The sequence below is a fragment of the Chrysemys picta genome, chromosome 5 (assembly GCF_011386835.1).
Source record: "Chrysemys picta bellii isolate R12L10 chromosome 5, ASM1138683v2, whole genome shotgun sequence".
Taxonomy (NCBI): Eukaryota; Metazoa; Chordata; order Testudines; family Emydidae; genus Chrysemys; species Chrysemys picta.
The window spans coordinates 12,175,577-12,189,793 of record NC_088795.1 but is presented as its reverse complement, the minus strand read 5'-3'; the positions used below and the strand labels follow the sequence as shown (position 1 = coordinate 12,189,793).

At 46.9% G+C, this 14,217-nt stretch overlaps 1 protein-coding gene across 1 annotated transcript; it reads left to right on the top strand.

The window, feature by feature from the left end:
- The first annotated feature begins 3,818 nt into the window (after positions 1 to 3,818).
- On the top strand, positions 3,819 to 14,093 carry AREG (amphiregulin). The gene is made up of 6 exons (XM_005283992.3): positions 3,819 to 4,019; positions 4,723 to 4,905; positions 6,872 to 7,061; positions 7,529 to 7,687; positions 10,333 to 10,432; positions 12,023 to 14,093. The coding sequence occupies exons 1-5, from the start codon at positions 3,977 to 3,979 to the stop codon at positions 10,418 to 10,420; spliced, it is 663 nt and encodes a 220-aa protein (XP_005284049.2). The 5' UTR covers positions 3,819 to 3,976; the 3' UTR covers positions 10,421 to 10,432; positions 12,023 to 14,093.
- Positions 14,094 to 14,217: the final 124 nt, after the last annotated feature.

Sequence of the window (14,217 nt, the reverse complement as noted above, 5' to 3'; positions counted from 1 at the left end):
TGGCAACTAAATTCTCTGAAGATTCCGTCTAGACTGAGCATGTTTCACCCAAGGGTTGCACGGGCTGATTGGGACTTTCTCTGCAATTACTGCTCCTGGCTGCTGTGGAGCAGGGTACTGGAGCTGAGAATACAGAGACTGTGGAAAAAATAGTATGTGATCCTTAGGAAGGAACAATCAGTTTCACACATACAGAATGGGAAGAGATTGTCTAGGAAGGAGTACAGCAGAAAGAGATCTAGGGGTTATAGTGAACCACAAGCTAAATATGAGCCAACGGTGTGATGCTGTTGCAAAAAAAAAAAAAACACACAAATGTGATTCTGGGATGCATTAACAGGTGTGTTGTGAGCAAGACACGAGAAGTCATTCTTCTGCTCTACTCTGCGCTGGTTAGGCCTCAACTGGAGTATTGTGTCCAGTTCTAGGCACCACATTTCAAGAAAGATGTGGAGAAATTGGAGAGGGTCCAGAGAAGAGCAACAAGAATGATTAAAGGTCTTGAGAACATGACCTATGAAGGAAGGCTGAAAGAATTGGGTTTGTTTAGTTTGGAAAAGAGAAGACTGAGAGGGGACATGATAACAGTTTTCAGGTATCTAAAAGGGTGTCATGAGGAAGAGGGAGAAAACTTGTTCACCTTAGCCTCTAAGGATAGAACAAGAAGCAATGGGCTTAAACTGCAGAAAGGGAGGTTTAGGTTGGACAATAGGAAAAAGTTCCTAACTGTCAGGGTGGTTAAACACTGGAATAAATTGCCTAGGGAGGTTGTGGAATCTGCATCTCTGGAGATATTTAAGAGTAGGTTAGATAAATGTCTATCAGGGATGGTCTAGAGAGTATTTGGTCCTGCCATGAGGGCAGGGGACTGGACTTGATGACCTCTCGAGGTCCCTTCCCGTCCTAGAATCTATGAATCTATGAATCATGTAATTAAAGACTTTATCAAAGTGCACACACACAAGGGAGCCACATTTAGGCTGCACAGGCTACCGTAATTCTTGCATGTCCAAACATCTGAGTGCTTGATTTTGCAACCTTCGTGTTCTTTTAATGAATTTCCTTGGTTGTTAAAAAATTCCATCCTGTGTAATCATTAACACCCACATGGGTCATCAGCTGGGCTGGAATCCCCCTCTTTAGATCTCCCTCTTTTAATAAGCTCGTGTTTTGTGGGTGACAGCAATTAGCAGACACTGGTTGACGATTTAGCCCATTGTCTCTGGGTCACAGACTGACCTGGATCTAAATATGGAGCTAACCTGAGATGGACTCCTCTCTGAGAGCTGTCTATCGCCCTTCAGAGTGTGTGACACAGGGAAGAAGGCGGGATGAATGAATGAATAACTTGGAACGCCACCAAGTTCAACAGAGGATTCTATAAGTTTACTGAACTATAAATAAAATACCAACCTATGCAGATTAGACGAAAAGAGCCAATGCAAAATATCTTCTATGGAACACAGCCCTCCAGCTCCCCTTATTCATTTCCAGGAAAGCATGTCCTTGCTTGAATCCTGAATCTTTAGGGGGCCAAAATCTCTCTCCCACGCAAGCTCATCAAAAGGACTCCAAGAGATGACATCACCTCTCATGGTGAAGAACCTTGGGGTCAGGGCTAGCTTGTGCCTGACCCTCACCCGGACATGCACGTGTATGGTGGAAGGACTCAAGGAGCCTGCCTTTGCCCCCTTATACGCCCCGTGCACTCTAGAGACCTGATCCCCTGCCTGATGGAGTCAGTGGAGCTGTGCTCTTTATTTCCAGTGGACATTGGGAGCACCGGGTCAGCTCCCTCCCTGCTAGCGGGGAGCACAGTGCCCTAAGGGAGATGGTGAGGAGATGGGGCTACAGCTCCCCTACACAATGGCCCAGCAGTATCATGGGAAGGCCATGCAGTATCATGCTGCACCCTGCAGAGAGGTGTAGTAGCAGTCACCCAGCATATGTGCACCCGGAGTTCTAGGGAGCATTCTGTCTCTCCAGTGTCAATACCCCTCTCCCTCCCACTCCCCCCTCCCCGCCTAAGTGATACAATGCAGCTGTTACTCATGCCTTACTCAAGCAAACACTCACTTGCTGAGTAAGGAGCTCAGCATCTGTTCCTTTACTTGCTTTTTTGCTGGTGAAAAATCATATTCACTATCATATCTAGCCTGCTTCCACCCACGCGGGGGGCAGTGTAACCTGCCGGGATTGTCCCTGCCATAAACTCCTCATTCCTCTGGGTATGACATACGACCTGTCCCTATGGCAACTCTTTGCAGCTTCACAATATTTTCACTTTATTGTGTAATTGAGTCACGGCAGAAACCGGGGAAGGGGGGGGGGGGCAGGCAGGTGTGGGGAGGGACTGGCTGACATTTGTACAGAGAATTTTTCAGAGGACTTTAGAACATCTTATACTGGAAATAGTAATAATACAGGTCCTGATTTTCAGCACATGCTTCAAGTTAACAGGATGTCAGCCCAGGCTTAACAGTAAGCAAGTGGTGAAGTCCTTTGCTGAATCGGGGCTTATTTGATGTGGTTTTCATTCTGGTTTCTAGTCAACGACTGGGATGTAGCATTGTTCTCTTAATCACAAAGCCAGGTGGCAGGACCCTTGCCAGGCTCATGGGGGAGGCAGAACTGCAATGGGGTATTTAGGTAGTCCTCTCCTCCGAACACCCTCAGGAAGCCCCAAAGGGGCAGGGAAGGGATGGAATCATGGCTCCATCCATGCCAGCCAGCCACATGGGGGTGGGGTGGGGGTGTCATCAGGGCTGCACAGCCTGGAGCCCCCAGAAGCGTTGTTCCCCCAAGGCCGAATGCCTCCTGGTGCTACCCCGGCAGCATGCTGATAAGATAGCGCCGCCGGGGAAATGCTATAGAGGCAGAACCAAATGCTCACTCACTGGGGAACTCTAATCCTGCCAAGCCTGCATGTAATGAAAAGCCCGTCCCTGCACTAAATCCCCTACAATCTTGCAAACCCTTATGCACCAGCTTCATTGTACACAGCCAGGCAGTCCCATTGCCATCCAAGGGAAGTTTGTGCATAAGGTTTTGTAAGGCTGGACTCTGGGTATATGGGGAGAGCCAGCAGAGGGCTACAGCAACCCATCCTTTCCAGGCAACAGGTGCTAATAATACCCACTTTCCTTAGGCACCCAATGTCTGTTCTCAGAAATAAAACAGTCAGTCTGTATTACAGCTAGAACAGATGCAGACATGCGGGGAAATCTTATTGGCACTCCAGCTGTTGCTGTCCCCACAAGCTGACTGAAAAGCAGCAAACACTTTGAGAAAAAGAGGTGTGTGTGGCGGGGGGAACATTTGCCAAAGATTTCAACATTTGCCTTTTTTGGACTAGGTGTAACTGGAAGGAGGACAACCTATAGGATGACCAGATGTCCCGATTTTATAGGGACAGTCCCGATTTTGGGGTCTTTTTTCTTATATAGGCTCCTATTACCCACCACCCGCTGTCCCAATTTTTCACACTTGCTGTCTGGTCACCCTACCAACCTAGGCCAGTCAGCAGAAGGGCGGTGGGCCTGTGCGATCAGATTATTGCCCAGGGAGCCTCTCTGGGGGGATAAACACGTGCCAGGCAGGGTGCCTTGAGCCCGCACGTGGGCCGGGGTGGGTGCAAGGCGCTGCAGGTTGGACCCGTGTAAGGGGAAGCCCTGCCCGATTTTCACTGGCTGCCCGGGCTCTCCCCCACCCATGCCCCCGCTAGCGGGTCCCCCTTTGCTCCGGGCCACGCATTCTTCCCGGCGGCCGCCCTGCGCACCCAGGGGCGGCTCCCGCCCCGCCTCCAGCCCGCTCCACCCGGCTGACGTAGACCTGCGGGGCCGGTGCTGCCTATATAGCGCGGCGGCCGCGGGCGGCTCCCCATGGAGTGCGGGCAGCTGGGGCCGGGAGCTCAGCGCGCACAGGGACCCCGCTCCGCAGTGAAGTCGGCCGGGAGGCCAGCACGCCGCCGTCTCCAATGCGAGCCCTGCTGCTGCTCTCCGCGCTGGCCTGGCTCTCCGGTGAGTGAGGAAGGGAGGGAGGCGCCCGGAGCCCCTGCACAGCGCGGCGTGCGCTCCCGGGGCGCTGCGCGGGGAGCCCGGAGCCGGCTGGCAGCCGCCGCGGTCCGGTCGCGGTGCGTTCCGCCGGTCCCCTGGGGAGGGAGGCTAGGGCTGAGCAGCGGTCAGGTCTCCTAATCCTTGGCTTTCCGTGTGGGACCAGGGGCAGCAGCGGTGCTGTAATCCGGATTAGAAACCCGTTTGCTTCAGTCCGGCCAGCTGAGTAGGTTTTGCTCATCCCATGACACTTCCCATGGCCCTGTATTGGGCTGTCCAGGGGTCAGTGTTCCCTTGCTGGCCAGATGGAGGAGGAAAGCGAGAAACTCTTTCGCAATGTGGAGACTTCTATGGGAAACTGATTGAAATCAACCCCTGCCGTCTTGTGGGGTAGAATGGCCCCCTGAAGTGTCCCTGGGTTTTAGGTCTGTCCTAGCCATGAAGGAAAAACTAAAACCCCGTCTTTGTTTTTTAAATCCTTGGACTGGCATAAGTGAACTTGCATTTGAAAAGCTTAGCGCTGCTGCTTTAGTGACTCACTTGTGAATGATGGCATGTGCTCAAGAGATGCTTAATGTGCGCTCCGAGGTAAACACTTTTGCCAATTTTGATTGGAGGGGTAGGCCTGAGATCCTGATTCACTTTAACACGTCTTCATTCTGTTCTGTAGGGTGCCACCCTGTTGCTGGATTAGGACTAAATGTGACCGAGCAGGAGAAAAATGTGCCTGTGGCATGGGACCACAGCGTCGATGGGAGCACCATGCCCTCAGAAATTGACTATGAAGATACTGAAGATGACGAGGAGGACGACCCAGCAGTGCCTATGTACATTGTAGATGATTCGATTAGAGGTGAGTTGAAGCGACACTTCTGCATGTTGCCCCCAAGGATCCCAATCGTGTTTGACCAGGATAATGTATCACATGGACACGGGTCACTTAAAAGATGGAGACCTCTCTAGTTGAGCTTGCTCAGTGCTTGGCTACCAACGGTTACATGCAAGAATAATCTTATTGTTCTAAAGATGACTATTTTGATGAGCCTTGAACTTGCCTTCCATTGATTCGTGCATCCTAATATTCCACTGCTCGGTTTGCTAAATATATTGGCAACCAGTGGTGTGCAGGAGGTTGAAACATTTTAGCATTCCCCAAAAATGTAAAACGTTCTAGCCAGTGTTCTTTGCTGGTGTAGTTACTTTAAAGTCAGACCAATGAAGTGGACGGACTTTCATATGTGCCCTGCACTTCTGTTCTCACAAGGTGCTAGTTGGTGTGGAGGACTTGCAAAAATCTGGCTTAGAATTTTTTTGACTTGCAATGAAATCAATGCAAGTTCTCTGCTGGGAAGTAGCTATAGGGTGACTAGCAAGCACCAGTTAGTTGTGCAATGATTGGAGTATGTCTAGACTAGGATAAAAGGTGGGTTTTTAAATGGTAGCTACTTGTCTTGTCCAGCATGTTCTTAAAGCTTTAGTATAGGTGGGGCGAGCTTGTATGTTAGCTGGTTGAGGTGAACCCTAAATACAACTTGTCCACACCAAAGATTTTAAAACGTTTGCTAATGTGAATTTTAAGTTATTTCCTGCTTAGATGAAGCCTCCAAGTTGCCCATAACTATCTTGTATGCCGGCTATCTAGGAAAGCACTAGTGTATCTTAAATGGTGGCTAATAGTCCTGTTTGGCCTGTGTCTTTATATGTTAGGGAGGCTTAATAGGGAATGGCAATGGAAAATCTCAGAGGGCTACTTACAGGACTTGAGGTCAGATCTGCAGTCTGTAAGGTTGTCCTTGTATTTAACATCCAATAGTCTGCAAGCTCCAGTGTGCTGTGGGGCATGATCTGGTTGCCATTAGTCAGTGGTGGAAAGATGCCCATGACTCCAGTGATAATTCAAAGGATCTGGCTCTTAGAGACAGCCCTGAGCTACAACATTCTAAGTAGAACTTACTCCTTGTGCAAGGTGGGTTTGGTCTGGGCCCATCTCTAATATGTTGTGTCAAATGGTCTAGGCTTCCATGAGAAAATGAATCTGAACATAAGTTGGGTCTGAAATGTATTGGTTCAGGGGCTCATGGGCTAGATAATTGCACTTGAAACTGGGCTGTTAGCCAGAGGCTGCTGTTTTGTTGATGGGTTATGGACTCTTTGCACTGATTAAAGCCCCACACATTTAAATTAAGCAGCAGCTTCCCACCCGAAGCCCTAAGATGACCAGGCAGCTTTCTAAGGATATACAACTTTCAAACTGTTTGTTTGTATTAATAAAACCACAAAGACAATTGGACAACAGCCTTTTCCTTTTAAACCATCGGGAATATCCTCACTCTAAGGTGTGAGGCCAAATTCTGCCTTTACAGGTGCATGCTGGCACCTGGTTGACAAGAGCTACCTCTGCTCACTGGTGCGATTGTGGAGGGTCTAAGTCAGTGGTTGCTGAACTTCACTCATAGTGAGCCAAATCGGGTTTGTCTTGCAATTATTGTGAATAGTCCATTTGGGCCAATTCTTCATGGCTTAAATGTGCCCCTGTAAACGAATACAGTGAGTGTACCTTAATGTTACCTGAATTAAAAACCACGTGAAACAATGCATCATCCTTCTATAGGGGTCATGTTTGAGGCCAGGAGAGAGAATCTTGGCCACCGAATGCCTAGCTATAAATATTCATTTGCATACAAATGCTTGCTTTTTCTTTTTTTCAAGACTCACTTCCGCACCCTTTTGCTGTAGGGTTAAGGCCTAAGGTATAATTCCATGTTGGAAGGGACTAGTTTTTATAAATTCTGGACTGAACATGACTTTCTCTTTCCCAGTTGAACCTGTGATTAAACCCAAGCAAACAAAAACCGATAGGGAAAAGAATCCTGACAAAACGAAAAGAAAGAAAAACAAAGGGAAGAAAAATAAGAAGAAGAAAGGGACACCATGTGAAGGAGAGTACAAAAATTTTTGCATTCATGGTGAATGCAAATACCTAGAAGACCTCAAAGAAGTAACATGCAAGTAAGTTAACGCTCAGATGTTGTATAGCTTATAAAAGAGTGTATCTGAATCTATGGCAAGGTACTCATCGCGAATAATGGCTTAGTCAGAGGGAAATCAACTTGGTTCAACCTCTTGGATTGTCACGCATGAGAAACTTTCTGCCATGTAAATTAAACGATGGTGGAATTCATAAGCTGCATAACGAGCCACTGAACTCATCAGTTGGTCATAAAATTGAAAGCTGAAGGAATGAAAAGGCGTGCCTTCCTGAAACATCACACCCAAACTGATCTCAACTTGTTTTAATACCGGCAAACCTTGGGCTAGAATGATGACTGCATTTCCTGCAAATTCTCTAACACTAGCACCTGGACCCCTGTGTCAGTTGACTAAAATGTCACCTGACTGTGCATGTTTGCTTGGCTTCAGACAGGCCACCCAATGCTCCTGGAACTAATGCTGATATTAATGTGGGTTATTTTCAGATGCCATCAGGATTATTTTGGTGAACGCTGTGGTGAACAGTTCATGAAGACTCATAAGAGAAATGACATAGGCAACTATTCCACAACGATATTGGTGGTGGTAGCTGTTCTGCTGTCCAGCATCAGCTTCATTGCGATTGTCGTCATTGTTATAGTGCAGTAAGTATAGCACTTTCAAGTCTAGCTTAAATAGTAGCTTGCGTGGTATGGTCTGGGGTTACACTGCTGCAGAGCGAGTTGAGTGTGCTTGGCCCTTCACGTGCATAAAATAAGACTGGTCCCTGCCTTGAGGAGTTTACTTTTTAAAAAAAAATCCATGTTGGACTGTAAACTGGTCAATCAATGGAGATGAGTTTGTAAGGTGACCAAAAAGGTGGTGGGGTATGCATTGAGCACCGGGAGTCTAGGTCAGTCACTCATGTTATGTTGTATAGCTTTTCCCAATCTTCGCCATAGCTGGGAGCAGAAGTGGCATTGGAGGATACGGAAGTAGAGACTAGTGGTGAAAAATGGAGACTAGCTCCATTCTAAGCTGATAGTGTCCTCTACCAGAACATGGAGCTCCCATTGATGTCCATGGGGGAGGTGGGAAGTGGAGGTGGAGTATGAACATATAGACCTCTAAATGTACGCTTAACTTCATAGGAGTAGGCCTTCTAGATCACGAATACCAGACAAAAACTGTGTAAAATATATGCTTAGTGTAATCTCTATGACAAGAGGTTGATTTGCAAGTAACCCAGGCAAAACTCTACCTCGACACATGACCAAACGTCCATATATCTGACACACAACAGGAGGGAACAAGAGTCTTTCTAGTCAAGAGTCAAAACTAAGTTGCATAAGTAGGTGCCCCTTGGAAAACTGAACATGAGGGACATGGAGTAATTGCCAACCCAAAACCTTGCTGACTTTACCAACATTTTGGTTCAGATGGTGATCTAAATGATTATCTTAAATAGGCACATGCCAAAAAAAAAGTAAATAGGAACTGTTGACTTCCCCCATGCCTTGTACACAAGATCATGTGTTCAAGGCGAGGTGCCCAGAAAGCACAATGAATTTGTGCTCTACTATATTGCCTTGATTCTTATCTCTGTGATGTTACTCATGCAACGGGGTGATCACAAATGAAGTAATTCCATTGTTACACTGATGAACTAGAGCCCAGTCTTCAGTGAAGCATTCCTCATGTGGGCATGTGCCAATCAGATCTCTGTCCCTTCCTCTGTTCCCCTAAAATGTATAGAAACACTATTCCCAGATAAAGGCTGAGGGCATTGAATGTAGCCAAAATCTGGAGCTCTATTAGCAATAAGCCATTTGAAAGCTGTTCTTACCACCCTCTGCAAAATTAGCCACTTATGAGCACTGTGTGGTAGCTGATAATGTGTGAAATGCATTGATGGAACTCCGGTTTGTGCTTATGTCCCATTTTTTAAAAACTTTTTCATGTCCGTTAGGGCAGTGGTTCTCAAAGCCAGCCCGCCACTTGTTCAGGGAAAGCCCCTGGCGGGCCGGGCCAGTTTGTTTACCTGCCGCGTCCGCAGGTTTGACCGATAGCAGCTCCCACTGGCCACAGTTCGCTGCTCCAGGCCAATGGGGGGGCTGCGGGAAGCGGTGCAGGCCGAGGGACGTGCTGGCCACCCTTCCCGCAGCCCCCATTGGCCTGGAGCGGTGAACAGTGGCCAGTGGGAGCCACAATCGGCCAGACCTGCGGATGCGGCAGATAAACAAACTGGCCAGGGGCTTTCCCCGCACAAATGGTGGACCGGTTTTGAGAACCACGGAGTTAGGGCACGCTCTATATGATGTGTAGCGAGCTAGCCTATGTGCCCCTGTGGAACTAAAGCTGATTACGCAATAAATCATACTGTACTGCAGCTTGGGATCATGCAAAGCAAACTCAAAAGCCAGGATCTAAAATTAGACTAGACAGATGACACTATAATAACTGAATTAGGTACATGCTGTACCCATTCCTGCAATTCAGGAAATAAAGGTGTGCACTTTTGTCTGTTTATTGCTTCATACTTAAATCTCATTTTAAGAAATGCTGATGCAGACACAACTGGCCACGTTACAGATGGGATACGTCTTTCATTCTCTGGGGTATTGTGAAGAGTAACTAGTTCACATTTGTAAAGCACAGAGTCTGATTTTAAAATGGGGATTATATATTAAAGTGTCTGACTAAAATCGAATTAAACTTGTCTTGTCCAACTAGGACCTTCCACAAACTTGCACTTTAGGCACAAGCCTCAGGTTTGCAAAAAACGGTCTAAAACCTTCTCCTGCTGACCTATGGCTTGGGCAAGAAGTCCTCAAAGTCTTAAGAACAGTAATAAGACCGTAGTTAAAGCAGGCAGTCGGGGGTGGTGCTGGATTCTTGGCTTCTATTCCAGAACCGTTGTATGATCTTGGACAAGGTACTTAAGGTAGAATTTATCAAAAGCGCTCAACCTTGGCCTGTTCCCGTTGAAATCCTGGTAAAAACTGATCAAAATGAGGATTGTGACCCATTACAAGAAAGGGTTAAGCATAGGGCTGAAAAGTCCCCTGGAAATGTCCAGTATTTTAGAACTGGAATTTCCTTTTGCTGGCTCCATCCCTGGAGCTGTGCAAGGATTACAGCAGTGTATGTTCAGGGCGGAAAATGCTTAGCAAACAAGCAGTGCTCCTGCTTTCCACAAGCTGGTTCCTTACAGCTACAGTCGGACTATTGGAGGATACGCTTTCGGGATGGGGGACCAACCTACTCACTCCGAATGAGCTCTAAACCCTAATGCTTTGTGACTCCACAGGGTCAGGAAAACGTATCCTCAATATGAAGAAAAGGAGGAAAGAAAAAAGCTCAGACAAGAGACTGGAAATGGCCATGTTGGCGTGTAAAGGAGAGCGCAGGTACAGAATGACATTGCGTGCGTTCGATGATATTCTAAGCTTGCACCATCCACAAAACGCTCGCGCGCTTCCTAATTCTGCATAACTGGGAGTTTAAGACTCTTGCTCTGTGCACAACTGTTGGAAACAGGATCCCAAACTCCTGGTGTGGGTAATAGCCTTGTGGGTACTTGCGGAACCTGTTTCCCGTCATGTGCCGAGGCAAGGGATGGGAAGACCCTGAAATGCCTGGTCCCAGGTGAATGACCTAGTAGCCTCTTGTCTCCTTCAAGCCTTGACAAACCTGTGCAGAAATTCCTGCTGTTTTAACAGCATCAACGCTTCCTTCTGTCTGCTTTCCCCGGCTCACAGGAGGGGCTGGAGGTGAGGGAAAGCCATTGTTCAGTATGGGAGCAGTACGTAGCCTCCCTCCCCATGGGCTCTGGCACTTTGAAGTGCATGCTCCCTCTGAGGCCATAGACTACTTCTGAGTCATGACGGAAGAAGAAACCGTGCATGGACTGCCTGGGGGGAGGGCGCCAAGCACTGTGTTCCCTGTCATGGGTTTTTCTATTCATTCTGTTACCGAGGGAGACTCGGTAGTATCTAAATAACTGAAGTCAGTACTTTGCTTCATGAAACAGTCATTCAGACTTGGCCTTGGAGACCAAAATTCCTCCGTACAAGGACAGCACAAGCTTCCTAACATCTTGTCCCTGCCTCGGACTGCAGGAGCCATATTTAAACATGAGGAAAAGAAATGTCTAGTCAGTCAATACAGATGTTGTATTTTTTGAGTGCCTATAGTGGTGCCAGCTTGCTGTGATGTGGGCATCTGTCCTGCTGGAGAATTGACACCACCAGCATGTATTTGCATGGGGTGGGGTGATCAGAGGAGAAGGCAGCATGTGGCATAACTGAGTGCTGTAAAACAAATTCTCATGCATGTCACGCCTTGGCTAAAACCTTGTCATGTCCTAGCTGCATCTAAATATGAACTAGTGACCTCCACATGACTTGGTATCCTGTCAGTTCTCTGACCCATTCAGTCCTGCTTTGTCTTCCAGGCTCCCTAAAATCCCTTAAAATCTAGCTTTCTCACCTACTTATGCAAAATCCAGATTGCATGGGGATATTTTTTTTAATGGAGTAATCAATCACTTCCCCCCTCCCCCCTCTTGGCTAAAGGACTAGGTCTAATCTCAGAGCCAAGGACCCCTGGCATATCTTGCGGTCAATGAGCTAGAGGCTGATAGAGTTAGCCAAGAAATAACTGGAAAGAATAATCTCGAGTACAGGCCATGGGGCCACATCTCGAACCCGTGTAAACTGTAGCTGGTGGATATATGCAGATCTACACCAGCTGGGATCTGGCCCCATAGCTTTAGATTTATGCCTGGACCAGTTGATACTTTTTCAAGGAAACAAGTATTCGGGCCTTAAAGCTTCTTTGATAACTGCTTAGAGAAAGGCAGTAAGAAACCCCAAATCTTTCAGCATATAGACTCTGACAGCAAAGACTAAATGTTCAGTCTGCTGTGGCTTGACTTTCAAATTGGGTCAGAACTTGCATTGCCCTTCAAATGGTACAATTTAGTCTGTCTCTTGCAGAACGTGAAGCTGAAACGACCTTTGCCGAAGCTGCAGAGTAACTCCTTCATGAAGACGCATGTAGGAGATGGCCAGTGCTGGAGCCACTAGGAGCTGTTGCCAGGAGGCCCCACTCAATCAACACCGATCCTGTAGGGAGGCCTCTGAAGAACAATTTGATGCTGAGAAGCTGGCTGGGCTGGGCTGCTGCCAACACATCCTGGCTGCCCAATGTGGAGGATGTTGCAACTAGAGTGTTAAAAGCACCACTGTCGGGAGCTACATGGGAACTGCTGCCAGTGGGCCCCATCCTGTCGTTGATGGAAGACTACCATCTTTCTGCTGCTACCTGGATAACATTCCTTTTGACTTTTGCTGTTTGCTGCAAATGTCCTGCAGTCAGGCCTGTTGTCGGGAAATCTCCATTTAAGGGAGATCGTGGCTTTAAGGAGAACAGAGGGCTTGTTGCCCCTTTCTCCCCCATCGTTACACAAAAGGAAGCAGGACGCGATTTGATTAAGCTTGTTCCCCAGACCTTTGTGACTGGAGGTGCACGACAGGTGTGGGCACGAGTTTTCTTCTCCCACCCCTGTGATCCTACGTGCCGTATCTGCTCTATTAGCAGCAGACCAGGAATCTGAAGGCGTGTCTGCACCAGCGGGGGTTGAGTTCTAGTCTGCACTAGTGTGCTGTGGACTAACTGGTCTGTGTTGACCTTGCTGGTGCATGCTACAGGTTCCCTAGTGCAGATTGACATCGTCCTGTTTCAAGCATCAGTGTGCACTGGGAAGCTTGCAGTGCCAGCAGGGTCCACCTACTCCAGTTTGCACATGACGTACTAGTGCAGCCTAAAGCATGGTGTAGACAAGCCCTGACTCTGGTTCTTCCCCAAACTCTATTCATGATCTCACTGAAGATTCCTTTTGTAACCAACCTGGGCCCTGATCCTGCGAACATGAGCAGTTCCATTGACTTCAATGGGACTCTTCATATGAGTAACGTTATGCATGCGTTTGCTGGACCGAGTGATTGCTTTGGAGTTTCAATTAGAATAATAGAATATCAGGGTTGGAAGGGACCTCAGGAGGTCATCTAGTCCAACCCCCTGCTCCAAGCAGGACCAGTCCCCAACTAACTCATCCCAGCTAGGGCTTTGTCAAGCCTGACCTTAAAAACTCCTAAGGAAGGAGATTCCACCACCTCCCTAGCTAACCCATTCCAGTGCTTCACCACCCTCCTAGTGAAAAAGTTTTTCCTATTATCCAACCTAGACCTCCCCCACTGCAACTTGAGACCATTGCTTCTTGTAGATTGTCTCCAGGCTTTTCATTGTCCAATGTACTAGAAGAAAACCTAAGTTCATAAGATCAAGAACTAGGTGCTGTTGCCCCAGCTAAGATACTCATTAAAGAAAACATGAGCACTCTGAACTTCCAGAAAATGTGGAAGCAAACCCATTTCTTGGGTCTTTTGTTACAGAACCTCTGCCAGTTAATTTATTAGTCGTTTCTGTCTATGATCTCCTTGTCCAGAGCTTTCTCCCTGGGCTTCCAGATCTTGGCACTTCCAACTAAACCTCAAGTAATAAAAGTTGAAGTCCTAGAAGTCTAAGATATCAAATATTTTCTAGTCTCGGTAATAGAGAACCCCTCTTCTGGAGAAGAGCTAGAGTCAGATGCTACCGCTTGTGCTGAATATTAACAATATCTATAAAGTTATTGTGATTTCCCCTCCCCCCCTTGAAATGCACAGAATTTTCTAAAGTACTTTGTCTTAAAAATCTCCTTTTGCTGACTTGTGTCCTTATGATCTCATTTGAGAACTTTCCCTAACCGATTCAAACCAAATGTTGTGCATGAAGTATTGCATTCTTTTCAGGAGTCAAGTATGCTTATAATTTATTTCTAAGGCTTAATAGAAAAATCTTTTCTGATGGTTAAGCGAAACTGTTAAATTAAATTTTATTTCTGTAAGTATGTAAGTACAGAGTTTTATACTATTGTAAATATTTATTACTGTATTTAATATTTAAGGTATGTGCATAACCTAAAGGAAACCTATTTATTTTATAATAAACTTCTTTTTACGTAAATAGTCTAATTTATTCTGATCAAGGGGTGTTGAGATAAAAGAAAAGTGATGACCCAAAACTTGATCCCTCAACTAGGGGTTGCGAACAGGGAGAGGGATTGTAAACCCACATTCTTCTCAATGAC

Bases quoted from the DNA above. Each gene is read 5' to 3' on its own strand.
- AREG (XM_005283992.3), top strand. From the start codon at position 3,977: ATGCGAGCCCTGCTGCTGCTCTCCGCGCTGGCCTGGCTCTCCG. The intron at 4,020-4,722 runs GTGAGTGAGGAA...TCTGTTCTGTAG, and splicing joins CGCGCTGGCCTGGCTCTCCG to GGTGCCACCCTGTTGCTGGA. The intron at 7,062-7,528 runs GTAAGTTAACGC...GGTTATTTTCAG, and splicing joins CTCAAAGAAGTAACATGCAA to ATGCCATCAGGATTATTTTG.